Source organism: Pocillopora damicornis, chromosome 9, assembly GCF_964200805.1.
Source record: "Pocillopora damicornis chromosome 9, jaPocDami1.2, whole genome shotgun sequence".
Lineage (NCBI taxonomy): Eukaryota > Metazoa > Cnidaria > Anthozoa > Scleractinia > Pocilloporidae > Pocillopora > Pocillopora damicornis.
Genome location: NC_142678.1, coordinates 14,729,708 through 14,751,122, shown reverse-complemented (window position 1 = coordinate 14,751,122; position 21,415 = coordinate 14,729,708). Strand labels below are relative to the sequence as shown.

At 39.7% G+C, this 21,415-nt stretch overlaps 1 protein-coding gene across 5 annotated transcripts in view; it reads left to right on the top strand.

Moving 5' to 3' along the window:
* The first annotated feature begins 1,568 nt into the window (after nucleotides 1-1,568).
* The window catches only part of LOC149040334 (uncharacterized), a 59,729-nt gene continuing 39,882 nt past the window's right edge, over nucleotides 1,569-21,415 (top strand). Inside the window, exons 1-2 of one of the 5 annotated variants that reach the window (XM_089182167.1) lie at nucleotides 1,569-1,704; nucleotides 6,639-6,725. In XM_089182167.1, the coding sequence (XP_089038293.1) occupies nucleotides 6,698-6,725 (28 nt within the window). In that variant the 5' untranslated portion in view covers nucleotides 1,569-1,704; nucleotides 6,639-6,697. The other 4 variants (XM_089182161.1, XM_089182163.1, XM_089182162.1 and 1 more) reach the window with 4 other exon arrangements.

The following is a 21,415-nucleotide window of genomic DNA, read 5'->3' as shown; positions in this document are numbered from 1 at the left end:
GATTGAGTTATTTTATGACTTTTTCTGGGTGTTAGCAAAAAGATGTATTATAAAGAGTAGTTTATCGTCAGTGCACACGCACGTTATCATTTTTCACAATTTATAAAGTCAATTATACACCCGTTTTGATAGGTTCTTACCTATGATCTTTTGGAGAATAGACGTATAACGGTCGTCACCTTTACCAATGATTTGCTCTTTTTCTAATCATGTACAACAAATAGATTTCATGTTGCCGCGGGTCTGTACAGTAAATACGTAGATTAAGACATAGATCAATTGAATCAGATGACAATAAACTCGCTCGTTTTGCGTTCAGTTTGACCGGTTCTACGATCGCGACGATAGCCTCTGTCTTTGCAATCTCTGAGGAAAAGAGCAAATTGCAGTGAAACTGTCAGATGACTTCTCGGTGAAAAATCAGAACAAATCAAAACACAAACGCAACAAGCTAAACATTCAGTAACGGGAATTTTTTGCTGTAATCTTGACCTAAACACCGCAGGCGAGAAACCGTCTTTGTCAGTCATCGTCGAAATCTTCGTTTGATGCACGCGGTTCTCTTTCAGAGGGGCTGAACCGTACTCGCAACTTCCATTTCCTCTCTACTACTTGAGTACGATGTATCACAACTCTCCGTAGAGCTTACTGAAGGTGGTACACAGAGTTGTGAGAGATTTTTAAGTGTCAACTGAGAGTTTTCACAGTTTTGTACTTCATCAGCCGCTAATTCGTTACCAGTCCACGGGACACTTGAAGGACAAAATAAGAGCACTTTAAGGCCCGAAAAAACCGAGTTTTCAGTTTTTTGAAATTTTTCTTCTATCGGAATTGGCTTTTACATATGATAAGCTAGATGTTTACGCAAAAAAAAAATTGTGTCATGGGCACTTTAATTACTCTGTTATACTCACCCACCGACGCAGCACCACAGTTTCCTTAGAAACTTACCTCCTTTTGACATGATATCATGTCGAGTTCAAAGTCGTCCGAGTAATGCCTCTTTTTGCAGGTTGATTAAAGAATGCATAACAAAACATTATCAATGTCAATGAATTATAAAACCTCGTGTTTATGTTATCTACCCAAGCTTCAGACCTCGGCATTAAAGTAACCAATAATTCATGATATCATGCTCAACCTCATCCAGTAATTGCTTATTTTTCTCTTGAAGTTGAACGAGCGACAGTAAGAACTTGAACAGACTTGTCAGTGTTTGATGGGATGCAAAAAAAGGCTGACTGTGTCAATGTAATTACATACTTGAGAGAGTATATTATCAAGTAATCCTACACATTTTTCACGAAAAAATGTGGTGAATTGCATGAGTTAAGTAGGCAGTGAAGTAGGCAAGTCTTCATTAGGATGCGAACTAATGAACTAGTTTCTTTGTTTCAAAAAAATTCTCCTTGAGTTCCCTCCGCTCGACGGTGTGTGATAACAGGAAGATCGTAAATTTCCATAACGAAGTTGCTAAATTGCAAAACTGCGTTGATTCAAATGCAAATTATCTCTTTAAATATACCAAAATCTGCCAGAGTTTACAACAGGTCTTTGAGTTTCCTCCTCTTGAATCCTGACCCGCTACAACAGCATTCTGCGTTAAGGGTGTCATGTGAGTTTAATTGTCTCAAAGAGCGGTGCCATAAACGTTCTAGAAAACTTACTTTTGTGGAGCGCAATTAGTCAGGTTCAATTTGAACGGTAAGCCTTATCTTAAATGGTTTAGATCGTATATGGTTTGAAACTAGGACTAACTGTTGATCTGTGGTTAAGTCTGATTGTCCGAGGGAGAGTAATCTTAAGAGGAATGTTGTCGATAACATAAAAGTCACTGACGTTTGGACAACCTTAGGAAGGGGAAAAAGTCATAAATACATCCAAACGCCTTATCAAATTACGAAAGTCGGTTCTTGTAACACGATTTTATTTTCCAAACTAGTTTTTAGTTCTATGAAAATACGCCAGCAATGGCATTCAACGAAATCTTCGGTTAAATAATACAACAGTGAGTTCTACTATTAATTCCCTTCGTCATGCTTAAGGGCCCGGATGAAAGAATGCCAACAAACAGAACATTAGTGCATAGCCTGAATGCGATCAACGGGCAAAGCTCAGCCAAAAGTTGCTTTTCGTTGTCGAATTCTCTTTGCAATGCCTTATCAAATAATACTTTGAGAAGGGTAACTTGATGACAGGAGAAGACGAATGCTGCGATCTAATTGATTGACCATGTAGACGTAAGGACAACTTTCATCATGAAAAGAAACCATAGCAACCACGTTTAATAAACTCTGTTCCTAATTATAATCACAGGTTTGACTCCTTCGTTTCATATAGGATATAGAGAGGCGAGAATGTTTCATAGAATGAGAAGTTGTGAGAAAATGAAAAATTACAAACCAACGGAGCTGTGGAATGTTGAAGGAATTGAAGCAATTTATGATTATGCAAAGATAATACTTAACATCGCTCATATGCCCGACATCATCAATCATTCATAACCATTGCAGCGGGCAAACTTAGTGGTTTGTGAAATTACGTGGCATCTGGCCATAACTTGTGCGTTAAAAGAATTTCAAAACTCTGTAGGTACGAATGTGATATTTAAAGAAATTCATACTAAAGCAAATCAACCAATCAGATTTCAAGACTCGTTCAAAGTAACCAATCAAATTGAAGTAAAATAAAAGACAGGAAGGCCATTTGGGAAATCTTGCAACAAATTACAAACAATCTCAGTACTGGATCAATAATATATCGTACTGAATTAAATGTTCCTTTATTTTGGCAGGGGTAATTGCACTTCGTATCGCATAATCTTAGTCTGAAATCATACTTGTGATCCAATAGAGCTAGTGCTGCGTTCTGGCTTGATTGTGAAATCACACGGATGATTTCACACCAAATTGCAAGACACAAAGTTCATGTTAATGTTTGTAAAGCACGGCAAACTGAATAATATTAACACCCCATAATATTCCAGAAAGGATATAATGTCACAGAACCTACTTCTAAAATATCTGTATGTCTCTCGTTTAGAACTGACACTGCACAAAAAATTTCTTAACCACAGAAATGCATATATATATTTGCTAACTGTCTTTTTAAATATTTCAAAGATCTATTGACTCAACTTGACGCTGAGTGTAAATATAAGAATTCAACTTGATTTTCATCTACGGGCCAAATTAAATATTTTTCATGAAAAGTTGTTATCATAATCCTTTAAGGGAATTTCTTACTGGGAAGCGCAGATAATGCCCGTCCAATGACTATTGCACCGTCACATTATCACTTTTCATCGTTTTCTCGACCGTCGACTCTTGTTTTGTGGCATTATTGCTTGTTTAAATTTTGTTTGCTTTTTTTGTTCTGCAATTTTTTAATTGTAATACATCAATGAAGGTAAAAGGAATTACACATACATTATTATGATGTAATATAATATGATATAATATAATATAACTGAAAATTTGGCGAGGAATCCTGTCGAGAAACCAAGAGGCCTTACTGTGCTAAAGGCTCATTTCATATTTCACAATATGAGATATTAGTTATATGGTATGATTTAGATACATAATATTTCAGATTGAAAAGGAAAGAACCTACACACATAAAACAAATACATAAAAAAACACCAACACTTGCTGGCACTCAAACAAACATATACTGAAGCAGCTTGAGAAAAGTAAGAAAAAAACAGGACGTAGGAAATCAACTTAGGAGTAATTTTCGCAATTTAGACTTAGACAGGGAAAGTGTGCTACCGTAAAAATTAAAAAAGAACAAAAGAATTTTATAGAGGGGCCGCAGCCAGGATAAAACATATTGTAAAATTTAAAAACGATCTCTGGCTAAAACCTTAAAAATACGAGCTTTCGGCTGTTTGCGCTACAGCCTTCAACGGGTAAAATGATGAAAAGGTAAGAAATACTAGGTGTGAAGTACAAAGTAGGAAATTAAAAATGCTAATAACTAAGAATGTTTGTTAAAAATACTAGGTGTGAAGTACAAAGTAGGAAATTGAAAATGCTAATAACTAAGAATGTTTGTTGAAAAGAATGTTGTATTGTCCGGGCAAAGGACAGGAATTGTTGTCCGCATTGGGAGTTAACTTGGAATGCCACGCTTCTAGTGTTTTTCTTGTTCTAAAACTGCCTTTGTCAATAATAGATGCATTATCAAAGTCTATTGCGTGATTGATAATGCATCTATTATTGACAAAGGCAGTTTTAGAACAAGAAAAACACTAGAAGCGTGGCATTCCAAGTTAACTCCCAATGCGGACAACAATTCCTGTCCTTTGCCCGGACAATACAACATTCTTTTCAACAAACATTCTTAGTTATTAGCATTTTTAATTTCCTACTTTGTACTTCACACCTAGTATTTTTAACAAACATTCTTAGTTATTAGCATTTTTAATTTCCTACTTTGTACTTCACACCTAGTATTTCTTACCTTTTTATCATTTTACCCGTTGAAGGCTGTAGCGCAAACAGCCGAAAGCTCGTATTTTTAAAGTTTTAGCCAGAGATCGTTTTTAAATTTTACAAAAGAATCTTATTTGCATTCTATATGCATAGATTGTGTTTCATAAAAAGAAGGTAACAATGATAAATACAGCAATAAGGGATTAAATCAATATCAACACCAATAAATAAATGAGACAAAATTCGTCTATCCAGTTTCATGTTTTAACTGCGACATGGGTGGGCTCCGGGTGTCTTCCTAGATTGTATTGTCAGTGGTCGGGACGAGTTGTATTAGACTATCTCTTAGTTCTTTCCTTAGACTTCTATGTCCTTTCTTGACGCCAATTTCATAGACGCAAGGAATCTCGATGCCTCCTCCTTGAACCCTTACACCTTCAGGCGCCCTCCTGCTTTAGCCAGATACACAGCAAGTCATCTTTTCCATCAATGGCTTGTAAGTCTGAAACACTACGTACCTCTATTCAACAATTTCACAGATATTTCAGAAGAACGGCAACAGTTAAAGCAACTGAGCTGAAGGGTGAGCTACTTATGCAGAAAAAGGAGAAAAGTCAGTAAGGACTCGGACGACAGGTGAAGGCCATGATGAGAGACTGTACCGTGCAACTGACCATATTTGCCGATGGTGAGCCTTGCATCAAACCTTTGTGGATCTTTAAGGCACAGGACAAAGAACTCCAGACGGAGAAAAGAGGCAGTATGATCCAAGAGTCGTGGTCAAGTTCCAAGAGAACGCGTGGTGCAACGAGGAAATATGTTGAAGAAGCCAAACATGTTTGGTCAACCAGGCGATAGACTTCTAGCTTATCTATGATGCGCATAGAGCTCAAATAACAAAGAGGGTAAAGACCATTCTGACGCAAGAGTGCCAGACGACATTGGGGCTTGTACCTTCCGGCGCAACGAGCAAGGTTTAACCACTCGATGTTACATTTAATGCGGAATTTAAAGACTAGACTAGCCACGGAACACTTTCCGCAAATCCAGAGCGCTTTATGACGGAAAAAGTGACTGCTGGTGATCAACGTGTGCTTTTCACGAAATGGGTGGGTACGGCATGGCAAGAAACCTTGCACCGGCTGAAAGACAGTTATCCGTTCATTTGTGGAATGCGGGATTTGACTACCCATTTCCGGCAACAGGGACAGTGAAATAAATATCGATGGTTTACCGGACTACCGGGTGGGTGAATCAGCCGATATAGAGCAGATCGAGTTCTTCACCGACGCAGAGGAGGAAAGCCAAACTGCTACGATGGTACTGCATGACGCACCGCTGCGTTTTAGTCTGTACCCCGTACCGGTATCTCAGTATCATTTAATTGGAAGAAATGTTCATGTTAATCAACGAAAACTATATAGAGTTTTCAATTTCGATTTGAAGAAACGTTGCTGTTGTTAATACGAAATTATACCGGTTTAGTTCTTCTTACTGATGTCAAGGACGAATGGTGGCATAAAGCTTCCCCTTGTTGTAAATGAAAGTGTGTTATCGTGAAAAATTTGTGACACTGCATGAACATATTATTGTACACTAAAATTTTGAGTATTGATTGAGAAATTAAAGGTAGACGGTATACAATTAAAAAAAACTTGGTCTCGCTGCTTTCGGGGGGGGGGGGTCACTACTTTCGGGATTTACTTGCGGCCACAAAAAATTGAAGTTAATTTCGGGGGGGGGCGCTACTTTCGGGGGGTCGCTACTATCGAAACTTTACGGTAACATTTTGGATTTCTATATTCAGAGAATTGAGAACTTTAGGTCCTAGGAAACATAGCACAAACCGTCTAATATTTGTTCTGTAAGGTGGTATCTAAGAGAAACTGCATCGTCTGGTGTAATAGCTAAGAATGCTACTCGAAAACGAAAATAATCTTTTAAGAGCATCTGGAAGACGGCCTATCTTAAACAAAAACACAATCTTCCTAATTGGAATCGATATATATTGTTTAGATTGAGAATTTTCAACTGCCAATATAGGTTCAGCATGAGCGGGAAAAGTACTTCTTGAATAATTCCTACCACCTTTTTCTGGAGTAGGATAGTACTTTTTTAATGCGTTCTCCGAAAGAGAAAAAAAGCCTGATCGTTGATTCTCTGCAAACCTTACTGGAGTGTTTTTTTCTTTCTTTCCTTTAGCTTATTTAGCCGAGTCAGAACCTGGATTAGCGGGATTCAAAACTGATTCTCTTGGACGGATGGCTGATTCAGAAGCCAACAATGAAGGTTTTTATGTTCATAAATTCATAAAACAGTATCAGTTTTACTCATTATCCCTTCCAAGTCGTTACTTGTTATTATTAAATATGGCATTTGGAATTATAATTAATGCGGCTCTTATTAAGTCAAAATTTTTGTTGAAATTATGTTTTCTTGTTTTGCAGCCACCTTTAGGGATATACCATTTGAACAGGCTCCTGTCGATGAAATCCACTTATGGTCAATATGTGATGACGTAGGCGCAAAATGGAGAGACCTGGGTACAGCCTTAAAGCTTGAATCAGCGTTCATGGATAATATTGAAACTGATTTCAAAGAATGCCGTGAAAAGGCATGGACAATGCTTCGAAAGTGGAGACAAAAAAATGGAAAAGAAGCAACAGTGGGAATCCTTCGAAATGCTCTTGTAAAGATTGAAAGGAGAGACGTCATCGATAAACTGCTTGGTACGTAATCTCCTCTTGTAAAGGTAATCTCTCAATACCAGGTTTATTCAGTTCTATTTACTTTCGTAATGAAAAACTGAACACCTATGCAGAAGAGGGTTAATTCGGTACAAAGAAGTAACAAACCAGACATTCAGATTGGTCAATAACCAAGGAAACTCACAGATAGCCAATCAAATGCGAGCCTTGGATGTCGCAACATTTAGATATGCCGAAAATTTACGAGCGAAACAATGATCGGCGTTTTAGGTAGGTTTTCTTTCGCCACCGCAACAACAATACAACAATTGAAAAACGGATCTAACAACGAAAACACTGTAGAAAGCACTGCTTTTAGGTTGTCGGTTTAGAAAAAGTGGTGTTTAGAGAGGTGAACTGCCAAGGAAATAGAAAATTACGAGCCGACCCAGCTTATCACTTTACTCGAGCAATTCTATACCACCAAAACTAAAAACAAACATGGTTAAACCTCGCAAACGACGATTCCATTTCATCGAAAGTGATTCGAGCACAGACTAAACAATTCCTTGTACTGTTTAGCTGGAATCTGAACTTTTTTGCGCCTTAAAGATGTAAAAACATCATTGTACATTATTGTTTTGATCGTACGCGGTTGCTTTGACCGAACGCACAGTGTCACTTGCAGGTTTGAATAAATTATTTTTGCACTTGATGTGCGCGCTTTGCTTCTGCATAATTATGATAGGCTATCTCGTATTTTCTCATGAATATTATTAATACGTAATCACTTGATTTTTCTTGTGCAATTTGAAATAACTTAGCACTTGTTAATTTTTTCAAAGACCACAATTTTGGTCGTTGAAAAAATTTACTCGCGCTTATCTATTCCAAATTGCGCTCGAAATCATTTGATTACCTGTCCAAATCATATCAAATGAATATATTAATAAATCGGTTAAGAAACCTCATTACCACCACTGTGAGATTTTGCATACAAATTGTGACATGATGTCTAGTTCTTGCCGAATATTTTGATATTACTATTTTGATAGTAATTGTTTTTTTTTGCTAAGTTCAGTCAATTGTTGTACAGCATATCATGATTTTCATTAGCTAAGTTCTTTTAGTTGTTGTCTTTTCTGAAGAAGTCAGACTGCATGTTTTTTGAAGTTTTGGTAAACGTTGGGCTGAATATTAGCCCATTTATATCGCTAATAGCCTTGTGCTATCTCTTTGATTCGGTAAGAATTTTCTTTTGATGGGGTTTTCGGAGAAAAACGAATATTTCAAGGTTTTTCAGCCAGGTCCTCATTGGTATCATAACGATTTAAAATGAGCAATTTTAAAGATGATAATCTGGAGATTCTTTATATACAGAAAGCCGAATATTTTTTGCGTTGTTCTGGTTTGGAAAAGAAACTAAGTGATACGAACACAGAGAAAGAAACATTAAAAACAAAAATTATCCAGGTAGAGCTTAAGCAGGAAGACGATAGGAAAACAAGGAATGAAGAGGAGAAAAGAAGGAAAGACGAAAACATACAATTCGGCTTGTTCAACTGAAGTCGAGTCAACTAAAATTGGACGATTCATGAATCACCAAGTGATGCTGTGGTAACAAGATTTGTTTCTTACTTCATTTTATAAAAGATGAAGCACGACATTCGGTAGCAAAGTATACCGAGTGTGTAGATACTTATCAGTCGGTTTAGAAAAGATACTACCGTTAGGGACTGGGGATGTCAAATGTTTCATCTTTCTTTGTTTTTTCCAAATTTTTAACCTCTTATAGTACTAGTGAGTGGTCTCATTTTGTTCAATATTAATTAATTTGTTTGATCGTCTTTTCTTGTAGCTCTAGTTTGTCTTTTTTCCTTCATGCAAGGCTGTTGTCCGATCGCTACTTCACTAAAATTTTTTTACATAAGCTCTCATTGACGTTATGTTAATATCAATTGAATTATTCTAATCTGAAGATTGTTTATTTAGAAACGAATAAATGTTTGCGATGTTCTAAGTTGGAGAAGGAACTCAAGGATTTAAAAGCAGAAAGAGACACATTAAAAAACAAAATTAGCCAACTCGAGGACATGAGCGCAGACGACGAGCAGAAAAGGATAGGCACAAAAACAAAGGATGAGATAATCAAAGATCTTGTGGAAGAAAAGAAAATGATGAGGAAACAGATTGAAGGACTAAAAGCCAAGGAGGGGGAACTGAAATTGAAGTTACAAGTTCAAACAGATCCAGAGGAGCTGGATCAGCTAAAGATTCAAATTTTTGACCTGTTGAATCAAATAGAGGAGCTCAACAGAAAAGAGAAAAGCTCTGAGTCAGAATGCTAGAGGTTACAAGAGGAGCTCAAGAAGTGCGGCAAATTCCGAAGTCGTAAGTACATATGAACAAAGATAAATGTGCTGTGATATCCACTGTTAATTTGGTTCATTTTAAGGTTGTTTGGCCATGTGTTAACCCTAACACCATAAAATAACATTCGTTTACCATTAAACATGACATTTTTGATGGTAAATGAACGGGACAGTAGTTCGACTTTTAATTAATAAGAGACCACACTTCCTTGCGATTTATAAGTCGATCAATTCCAAGCTTCAACATTCCCCCAACATCCCCCCCTCCCCTGGGCAACCCCGGTCCCCGGTGATTTAAGTTTTTGATGTGTTGAAGCGTCGAGTTGATCAGTTTATCATGAGGTAATACTCCTTTACAATTTTTTTCAGAGAAAAAAAAAGTTGCAAGGTGTAAGTAGAAGAATAGTGACCAAGAAGGGACCAAGACAAACTACTTTCCATTGCTTTCGTGACATAGTTATGGGTTTACTGCAATGGGTTATAATTTCTTGGTTAACTGTCACAATAGGCGATTAGTTGTGACGGATCATGAACAAATGATCAATTGAATAGATGATTAAGGAAACGAAATGATAGACTGATAACCTGATGAACGTAATAACAGATAGTTGTTAGATGCTAGATGATGAGGAAAGAGGCTACGTCGTTATTTTAAGTGTTATTTTAATTTTTTTTATTTTTACTCCTAGCAGGTGTTTTCATTCCGACTGGAAATTAATTTGCCGGAAATTGTCCTGGTGTCATTTGCTTCCTATAGAAAGATGCTTCTGCAAAAATGCGTGCTTCTAGATCTTCTGATGGCCCGGGAGAAGCAAGTGACATATTAAACCATAAGAAAGCGCTATTAGATGATGCAAATTTTAATGATCATTGTTTTCAAGGATATTGCTAATTAGTATCTTACCAACCGAGCCAACAAGCCAACTAGGAGGTGGTCATTATGTTGGTTCCAAATGAACTCGTAAAGTGGTGAATAAATTACTGTAAATATTTGAAAATTATAAAATTACGTGAACTGCGGGTCAAGAAAGGAATGTGGAAGCAATTTTTGCAGTAATGAACACTACCTAAGTAGTGGTGAAAAAAAGGCCTGAAAAAAAAAATTCACTGCTGCTAAAGTAGTGTTCATTACTAAGATTGCTTCCATATTCAAAGATGGTACAGAAGCAAATTTTATGAACATTTTTTTCAAGGGTGTTTCAAGATCCGTTTTTATTAACCATTCAGTAGCATACAGCGTTGTAAGACAATACAGATGTAACTCGATCTCAGTCTAGTTAGACATTGATGGCGCATGTAATCACGTACATATTGTAACATCCTCCCTTTTTTTTTTTTTTTTTTTTTTTGTGAAGAATAGCTTGGAAAAAGAGAAAAAGAAAGAAAGAAAAAAAAAGAAAATTAACCAATAAAAAAGTCAATGTCAGTTCAGTTCAGAATCAATGCCATAGGACAAAATCTATCAGCTGGTGAGTTCGACATGAGAGGATCGGTAAACGAGAACACTGAACCCTATGATAACCGCGAAGAAGGATTTAAAGTCACGAGTCTAGTCACGGATATAGTCCTTGAGGTATGCTGGGCTCCTCCTGACACGCTCTGACCTCCGACATTGTTCCGGGACAGTCACCTCTTCAGGGTGTGGCTCGTGAGGAGCATTGCTCTGGTCAGGGGTAGACGCTGCGGTTGTGGTCGCCTGTTCATCTGCGCTGGCCATATCCGGTTCTGGCGCTGTGATGATGGGTTCAACTGGTGGTTCAGACGTTTTCCGCAGGTGCTGTCGGTTTCTGCGGTAGACTGCTCCGTTGTCCGTCTCAACGGTGTATGATCGCTCGTCGAGTCTTGCAGTGACTTTGGCCTTGCGCCAAGACTTATCTCCAAGTTTGAATGGCTTCATTCTAACAACATCGCCTTCAGACAAACTGGGTAAATCCTTTGCGGACCGGTTGTAGTACTTGGCTTGGGCCTGCTGGCGCTGTCGCAGCTCTTTCTGTTCCACTTCCAGGTTTATGGTCCTGGGTAGTAGTAGGCTTTGAGTGGTAGGAAGGAGTGTTTTGGTCCTTCGGCTCATCAGGCGTTGTGCTGGGCTGGTCGTCGTCCCTTGTGTCGGCGTGTTTCTATAGTCGAGTACGGCGAGGTATGGGTCGGTTCCAGCCCTGATTGATTTCTTCAGAATGCGCTTGACTGTCTTCACCCCAGACTCAGCCTTGCCATTGGCTTTGCTATTTCCAGGGCTACTGGTAAGGTGCTCAAAATCCCATTTTCTGGAGAATTCAGCGAAATCGTCACTTGTAAACTGTGGCCCATTGTCACTGATCACTTGATCAGGTATACCGTAGCGAGCAAAGTGACTCTTTAGCTTCAGAATGGTGGTGCTGGCTTTAGTGTTCGGCAACCTGTCCATCTCCCAGAAATTGCTATAGTAGTCGATGGTGACCAGGTAGTCTTTGCCATCAAGAGTAAAGATGTCTGTGGCGATCTTCTCCCAAGGACGGGATGGGACCTCGTGGGACATTAGTGTCTCCTTTGGGTGCGTGGTGCTGTCGAGTTCTCTACATATTTCACAGGCGGAGATGTGGTGCTTCATTTCCGCAGACATGCCTGGCCAGTAGATACATTCACGGGCACGCCTCAGACACGCCTCTATTCCAAGGTGGGACGAGTGAATCTTCAGCTTCATATCTGCGCGAAGGCTCTTTGGTATCACAACGGAATTTCCTTTGAAAATCAGCCCATCTTGTACGGTCAGTTCGTCACGCATACTGAAGTAAGGGTGTATCAGTGCTGGAGCATGCTCCTTCTTCTCAGGCCATCCTACGAGAATAGTATCTGACAGCTCTCGCAGACACTGGTCCTTCCGAGTCTCTGCTCTTATTTCGTCTAAACGTTGGTCAGATATGGGTAGATAACGGACCATGTTGACTGATTCGAAGTCATCTACTTCTTTTCCGTTGTAGGGCAGGTAAGCCCTTGACAGCATGTCAGCCAAATGCATGTTCTCGCCACGCTCATAGTGCACGGTGAAATCGTATTTCTGTAACCTCATCATCATTATCTGGAGGCGTCGAGGCGCTCGAGCGAGTGGTTTCTGTAGACTCATCTCCAGTGGCTTGTGATCACTTTCGATGTGTACATGTCGACCAAATGTATACTGGTTGAAACGCTCAAGAGAGAAGACAATCGCCAGCATCTCTTTCTCTATTTGAGCATACCGGGTTTCTGTGTCGGTAAGGGAGCGACTCGCGTACTCTATAGGCTTGCCGTTCTGAAGTAATGCTGCACCAAGGCCACTCTGGCTCGCATCACACTGTATGGTGAGGTCTAGGGAAGGGTCGTAGTAACGTAGAACAGGCGCTTCTGTTACTAGCCTCTGCACGTTTTCAAACGCCTGGTCTTGTTCCGAAGACCAGTTCCATGGAGCGTCCTTTCGAGTCAGGCGACGAATCGGTTCCATGACTTCAGACAGTTTCGGAAGGAACTTGGCTAGATAATTGACAAATCCGTTGAGGCGCTGAACGCCCTCCACATCTTGTGGCTTCGGCAATTTTGTGATCGCCTCTACTTTGGCGGGATCAGGCTTCAGGCCCTTGTTCGTCAGGAGATGCCCCATGAAATTTACCTCGCTCATCCTCAGCTTCATCTTGTCTGGGTTAAGGACAATGCCGCGGTTCTTGCACCTTTGTAGGAGATCTCGGAGACTCCTGTCGTGGTTTGCAGTGGCTTCTTCGTCGGTCTCTCCAGTGCCATAAATGAGGATGTCGTCCGCGATGCACAGAATACCAGGTAAGCTTTCCAGTGCGTGAGTTAAGTGCTTCTGGAAAATCTCGGACGAGGCGGAGAGACCGAAGGGCAAACGAATCCATCTGTACCTTCCGTAGGGTGTTGCGAAGGTCGTGAGTACGCTGGACTCAGGGGCAAGGACACAGTGCCAGTATCCCGACTTGAGGTCAACTGTCGAGAATACTTTTGCTTTTGAGAGCTCCGGGAGTATGTCCTCAAGTACAGGAAGTTGATATCTTTCTCTCTTCAGGGCGGTGTTAAGTGGCCTGGGGTCGATACAGATTCTCAGCGCTCCAGATTTCTTCACAGCCACGGCAAGACTGCTAACCCATGGGGTGGGTTCATCGATTGGAGCTATGACCTCCAATTGCTGTAGTCGATCCAGTTCTTTCCTCAGTTTCTCTTTGAGTGACGTTGGGACACGGCGTGGAGGTGCGACGACGGGAGTTGCGCCTTGTTCGACTTCAAGGTGAACTGTTCCTGGTAGTGCTCCCAGCTCTCTTTGGAACACCTCTGGGTAGGCCGCTACTATTTCGTCAGCCGTCTGCACGCTCTTAACCTTTGCCCTTGATCGTTCAGGTGGTTTTGCGATCGTGAAGTTTTGAGTGTTGACAGTAATTAGGCCCATCTGTTGAGCTGCCTTTGCTCCAATGAGTGGGGTCAGTTGTCTATCAACAACAAGGAATTCCACCGAGAATTTCTTCTTATTCTTTGGATTGTGGAGAATTAATCGACAGGAACCCAGTGGCTTTAGTGTTGTGTCGTTCCACATTTGTAGTGTCTTTGTGGTGGGCTCAAGCTTCTTATCAGCCACAAGATCGGCGGAAATGACATTCACCGAGGCGCCGCTGTCTACTTGAAATTTCACTTCTGCCTTGCCCACAAGCATCTCAGTGTAGATTACTCTTGGGTAATCATGTTCTTGTGTAACAGCGTGTATCATGTCCGGTCGTGCAACAATGCTTGTAATGTACTCCATGTCGCTGTCATCGGAGGATTCATCTCTCAAGTTGTACACTTTTCTGGTCGGAGTAGTGTAGGTTGTTGCGAAGTGATTTCTGCCACCGCACTTCGTACATTTCGCGCCCCACGCTGGACACTTTCCTTTTTCGAAAGGATGTGCTTTGCCACAAAATTTACAGGTCTTCGTCTTCCCCGCGCGGCTTTTCCTAGACTTGTCATCACGGCGGCTGGAAGGCGGGTGTTTATCTTTCACAGCGTGAACATCTTCGTTCTGGGCGCCCGAGATCGTCTTCAATTGCAAATTTGTTGCCTCAGAACTCTTGCAAAGATCGATACACTTCGCCAGGGTGAGACTCCGTTCTTGTAGAAGCCGTTTGCGAGTGCGGTGATCTTGAATGCCCAGGACGATCCTGTCGCGAATGATCGAATCACGCATGCAGTCACAAAAATTGCATGTTTTCGCTAGTGTGCGAAGGGCGGTGACATAAGCATCAATGCTTTCGTTTTCCTGTTGAGTTCTGGAGTTGAAAGTGTACCTTTCAAAGGTTTCGTTCAGTTCGCCGATGGTGAATTCGTCGAACTTTTGTATTATCTTTGCCAGATCATGTCTATCGTCTGGAGTGTCGAATTGGAAGCCGTTAAAAATCTTTAACGCATCAATACCGATACAGTGTAGAAACAATGCGACTTTGTACGCCGGCGGTTTCAGCTCGAGTTGAGCAATGACCATGTAGTTGCCCCACATTTGTTTCCATACTTTCCAGTTGTCCGCCACATTCCCAGTCGTAACTAGTTTTCCAGGAGGCATTATCCCGGCCATCGCGCCAAAAGGCGAGTGTTGCACAACTCCCAGTTGTGTTAGGGTCTGTTGCGAAGAGCCAGGTGGTGGCGCTTCAGGCGCCGTTTCTGAGTCGGACATTACTACACCAAGATGATTTCAACTGTTTTCGACTCCGTAAGTGGTAGGCGGAGGATTCGTTATCCCACCGCTGCCACCATGTTTCAAGATCCGTTTTTATTAACCATTCAGTAGCATACAGCGTTGTAAGACAATACAGATGTAACTCGATCTCAGTCTAGTTAGACATTGATGGCGCATGTAATCACGTACATATTGTAACAAAGGGTAATGCTTATCAGTGTCTTAGAAGCAGTTACATGAAATTGTAGACATTGAAAAGTAAGAGAATGGAAGAATCTGCCAGTTGTCCATGCTGCTTTATACTGAAGGCACCGTATTACAATGGTCTAGACTATAAGTAAGACATGCAAACAATCATCTTATACATGAGCCTTAGCGATAGAGTGTTAATCTTCGTCTGCTCGAGTTTTGTCACGAAGAACTCATTCACCTAGGAAATTAGTGAGTTATTGCATTTCCCAAACCAGGGGAGAAGGAGAGAATCATCAAACTGTTAATAATTGTGATAAGGGGCGTAGTTTTCTAAAATGTTATGTGGATTGTCAGCCTATTTTTCAAAAAAATCCGCATTAGTATTTCTGACGAGCTTTCAGTGGTTAGACTTAAAGTGGGAAATAAAAGATTACTGGATTGAGTGAAGCGTTTTGTGTTCATCTGTTAATTGAAGCACGCAAAATGTAATGAGGGAGTTAAACACCGAAATAGACTCAGAGAGTTAAAAAAAAATGGGGTTTTGACAACGTGCTGAACACAATTAGAGACTGAGTCATTTTTCTCTTATTCGAGTGCTGAGGAAGGATAACTCAAGAGGACCAGATATAAAAGTAACTACAGAGAGAAAAAGTTGCTGATAGAGTCAGAAATAGCAAACGTTGTTACTGTCAAACATTAGAAACTAAATGGGGTTGTGCAGCTCAAATTTTATCAAAACGTAACAATCTGATTGGCCACGCTACTCGCCCTCTATTCGGCATTAAGTAGTCAGTAACCTATCAGTGTGCGTTTAGAAACAAAATGAAATAAAAGTGTAAGCCTGTTTTGTGAAATTTGGACGACTGGTAGATTAAATATGAATCGATAAGATTATTCGCTCGTGATTTCCAAACGTGATAGGTGATTCACTCTTCGCAGTCATCAAAGTTTCCCACAAGAGATATCAAGCTCATTATTCAACTATTAACCCTTTCACTCGTCCTTACTTGAAGGGGGGGGGGGGAGGGAGAGAGAATTTGATTCTTGCCTGGGTGAGGTGAGGAATTTGAACCGGAAGTATCAAGTCTTTCCAGAGGAATGCAAATGTTATATCTTTGAATATGAAAGTTTTAAAGTTAAATAGTTTACTTTCGCGCGGTAGTGGCTTAGAAGAGAAAGTCCACAAGGTCAAGGGGTTGAAGGCTTGGTTATGAAATGTAGAATTTTGCTTTTTACCAAAAAAACTGGGCGTGAATTTGAACAAACCAATCCTTTGCCCGGAGATTTACCCAAGAGAGGATGCCAAAGCTTCGAATTGAACGACGCATAAACTCTAATTTAGACTACAGTGTCTACAAAATTGAGTTTAAAGTGCCAAAATAATCCGAGGTGTTAATAATCTGAGGTAGACTGGAGAAATGGCCTGTGAGCGGGTTAAAAAGGCCAAGTTGAAGAAGCTAAATTGATTCTTATTCTCCTAACAGTTGTTTCGTGCGTCAGCTGTGCATTCATGGGAAAAATTTTAAAAGCACTAAAGGTGATTAAGAGTTTGTTGAGGTGCAGCCGAGGGTTATTCTAGTATCTTTGATACTTCTTTTTTGATGAGCGCTCAGGTGGCCCGTGAATGAGTTATTTTATGACTTTTTCCGCGGTGTTAACAAAAAGATGTACTATAAAGAGTAGTTTATCGTCAGTGCACACGCACGTTATCATTTTTCACAATTTATAAAGTAAATGATACGACCGTTTTGATAGGTTCTATGATCTTTTGGAGAATAGACGTATAGAGGTCGTCACCATTACCAATGATCTACGATCGCGACGATAGCCTCCGTCTTTGCAATCTCTGAGGAAAGGAGCAAGTGGCAGTGAAACTGTCAGGTGACTTCTCGGTGGAAAATCATCGTGCCTCGTGACACAGCCGATTCTTTCGCCAAACTTTAGCTTTTAGTTTACTAAGGGAATTTCTCCACAGCAGCAAAACTCTAGAGCACTGCCCGAGAGGAACCTTCGCCGCACATAGTGCGAAGGAATAAAATTTTATGGCAACAGAAACGAACACAGCTATTCATTCTTATGATAGATTTCGCCATAGAAGACAAAACACAAACGCAACAAGTTAAACATTCAGTAACGGGAATTTTTTGCTGTAATCTTGACCTGAACACCGCAGGCGAGAAACCGTCTTTGTCAGTCATCGTCGAAATCTTCGTTTGATGCACGCTGTTCTCCTTCATAGGGACTGAACCGTACTCGCAACTTCCATTTCCTCTCTACTACTTGAGTACGATGTATCACAACTCTCCGTAGAGCTTGCTGAAGGTGGTACACAGAGTTGTGAGAGATTTGTAAGTGTCAACTGAGAGTTTTCACAGTTTCTACATCATCAGCCGCTAATTCGTTACCAGTCCTCAGGACACTTGAAGGACAAAATAAGAGCACTTTAGGGCCCGAAAAAACCGAGTTTTCAGTTTTTTTGAATTTTTTCTTCTATCGGAATTTGCTTTTACATTTTTGCTAGATGTTTACGCAAAAAAAAAAATTGTGTCATGGGCACTTTAATTACCCTGTTATACTCATCCACTGACGCAGCACCACAATTTCCTTAAAAACTTATCTCCTTTTGACATGATATCATGTCGAGTTCAAAGTCGTCGGAGTAATGCCTCTTTTTGCAGGTTGGTTAAAAAATGCATAACAAAACATTAATATTATCAATGAATTATAAACCTCGTGTTTGTGTTATCTACCGAAGCTTCAGACCTCGGCATTGATAATTCATGATATCATGCTCAACCTCATCCATTAATTGCTTATTTTTCTCTTGAAGTTGAACGAGCGACAGTAAGAACTTGAACACACTTATCAGTGTTTGATGGGATGGTAAAAAGGCTGACTATGTCAGTGTAATTGCATACTAGAGAGAGTATATCATCAAGCAACCTGAAACTTTTTCAAGAAAAAATGAATTGATTTGCCTGAGTTAAGTGAGCAGTGAAGTAGGCAAGTCTTCATTAGGATGCGAACTAATGAACTAGTTTCTTTATTTCAAAAAAATTCTCCTTGAGTTCCCTCCGCTCGACGGTGTGTGATAACAGGAAGATCGTAAATTTCCAGAACGAAGTTGCTAAATTGCAAAACTGCGCTGATTCAAATGCAAATTATCTCTTTAAATATACCAAAATCTGCCAGATTTTACAACAGGTCCTTGAGTTCCCTGCTCTTGACTCCTGACCCACTACAACAGTATTCTGTTGTAAGGGTGTTATGTGAGTTTAATTATCTCAAAGAGCGGTGCCGTAAACGTTCTAGAAAACTTACTTTTGTGGAGCGCAATTAGTCAGGTTCTATTTGAACGGTAAGCCTTATCTTAAATGGTTTGGATCTTATATGGTTTGAAACTAAGAGTAACTGTTGATCTGTAGTGTGGTCTGATTGTCCGAGGGAGAGTAATCTTAAGAGGAATGTTGTCGATAACATAAAAGTCTCTGACGTTTGGACAACCTCAGGTAGGGGAGAAAGTCATAAATATATCCAAACGCCATACCAAATTACGAAAGTCAGTTCTTGTAACACGATTTTATTTTCCAAACTAGTTTTTAGTTCTATGAAAATACGCCACATTGGCATCCAACGACAACTTCGGTTAAATAATAGAACAGTGAGTTCTGCTTTTAATTCCCGTCATCATGCATAAGGGCCCGGATGAAAGAACGCCAACAAACAGAACATTAGTGCATAGCCTGACTCCGATCAACGGGCAAAGCTCAGCTAAGAGCTGCTTTTCGTTCTCGAATTCTCTTTGCTATATCTTATCAAATAATACCTTTAGAAGGGTAACTTGATAACAGAAGAAGACGAATGCTGCGATCTAATCGATTGATCATGTAGACCTAATCGCGATAACACGCGGACAACTTTCATAATGAAAAGAAACCATAGCAACCATGTTCAACAACCTTTGTTGCCTTTGTTGCCAAGTCATGATCATCACAGGTTTGGCTCCTTCGTTACATATAGGATATAAGGAGGCGATAATGTTTCATAGAGTGAGAAGGTGTGAGAAAATGAAAAATTACAAACCAACGGGGCTCTGGAATGTTGAAGAAATTGAAGCAATTTATGATTATTCAAAGATGATACTTAGCATCACACAGGACGCCCGACATCATCAATCATTCGAAACCATTGAAGCGGGCAAATTTAAATGTTTTGTGAAATTACGTGGCATCTGGCTATAACTTGTGCATTAAAAGAATTTCAAAACTCTGTAGGTACGAATGTGATATTTTAAGAAATTCACACTAAAACAAAACAACCAATCAGATTTGGAGACTCGTTTAAAGTAACCAATCAAATTGAAGTAGAACAAAAAACAGAAAGGCCATTTGGGAAATCTTGTATCACATTACAAACAATCTCAGTACTGGATCAATAACATTTTGTACTGACTTAAATATTCCTTTATTTTGGCAGTGGTAATTGCACTTCGTATCGTGCAATCTTCGTTTGAAATCATACTTGTGATTCAATAGAACTAGTGCTGCGAGATGGCTTGATTGTGAAATCACACGGATGATTTCACACCAAATTGCAAGACACAAAGTTCATGGTAATGTTTGTAAAGCTCAGCTAACTGAATAATTTTCACATCCCATAATATTCTAGAAAGGATATAAAGTCGCAGAACCTACTTCTAAAATAACTGTATGTCTCTCGTTTAGAACTGACACTGCACAAAAAATTTCTGAACCACAGAAATGCATCGATATATGTACTAACTATCTTTTTAAATATATCAAAGATCTATTGAGTCAATTTGACGCTGAGTGTAAATATAAGAGTTCAACTTGATTTTCATCCACGAGCTAAATTAAATATTTATCATAAAAACTTGTTATCATAATCGTTTACGGGAAATTCTTACGGGGAAGCGCAGATAATACCCGTCCACTGGCCATTGCACCGTCACATTATCACTTTTCATCGTTTTCTCGACCGTCGACTCTTGTTTTGTGGCATTATTGCTTGTTTAAAATTTTTTTTTTTTTTTTTGTTCTGCCATTTTTTAATTGTAAGACATCAATGAAGGTAAAAGGAATTACACATACATTATTATGATATAATATGATACAAATTAATATAATATAACTGAAACTTTTAGCATGTGGCGAGGAATCCTGTAGAGAAACCAAGAGGCTTATTTGATCTAAAGGCCTCTCATATTTCACAATAGTAAGGTATAAGTCCTATGGCATGATTTAGATACATAATATTTCTGATTAAAAAGGAAAGAACCCACGCATATAAAACAACACCAACGCTAGCAGGCACTCAAACAAACATATACTTAAGCTCAGCCAAATCGTGTTTGGGTGCCTCACGGTTGAGGCTTAGTACGAAAGAAAGGAGAGGACACATCTTAGTGTGAACTTGTCAATGAGTTGAAAACAAATATTGCCATTTTGGCGTTCTTTTTAAACCGAAAGAGAAATATCTCACCCACAGACACACACCTACGCCAGCCTTCGTCATGAGGTTAAATAAGTCAAATTAGTCACAGATGATTTGAGTGCTCGAGTCCCCTCTCCCTGTTAGGCAACCTTTGCGAGATAGTCTTAATTGTTAGCCAGTCTCAGTAAAATTACCCTGGCTTGCTTTTAAGTAGACGAACTTACAGGCTATTTCTACTCTAGGACACAGGGCTAAAGCCGATCCCTAATGTGTTTTGAGAGTTGACTGTAATCAATTTACTGAAATTGTACTACATGAAAATCTTTTGTTGGGGAGCTGCTCTTTACGTACAAATTTAGAGCGAGTTGTGAATTATTAACTCTAAATTACTTTATAACCGACATTTACACACACTTAGACTTTACATAATTGTCAACGGACTGAGTGTAAATGAAGGTTCAAAAACACTAGTATCCTTCACTTTGGTGAGCTACGGCACCAAGTATGGTTACAGACAGAATTGGATGACACGAAGTCCTATTACTAGTTAATCATAACCATTAACATTAACATTGTCCTATTACCCAACTTATGCCAGACTCATTTTGC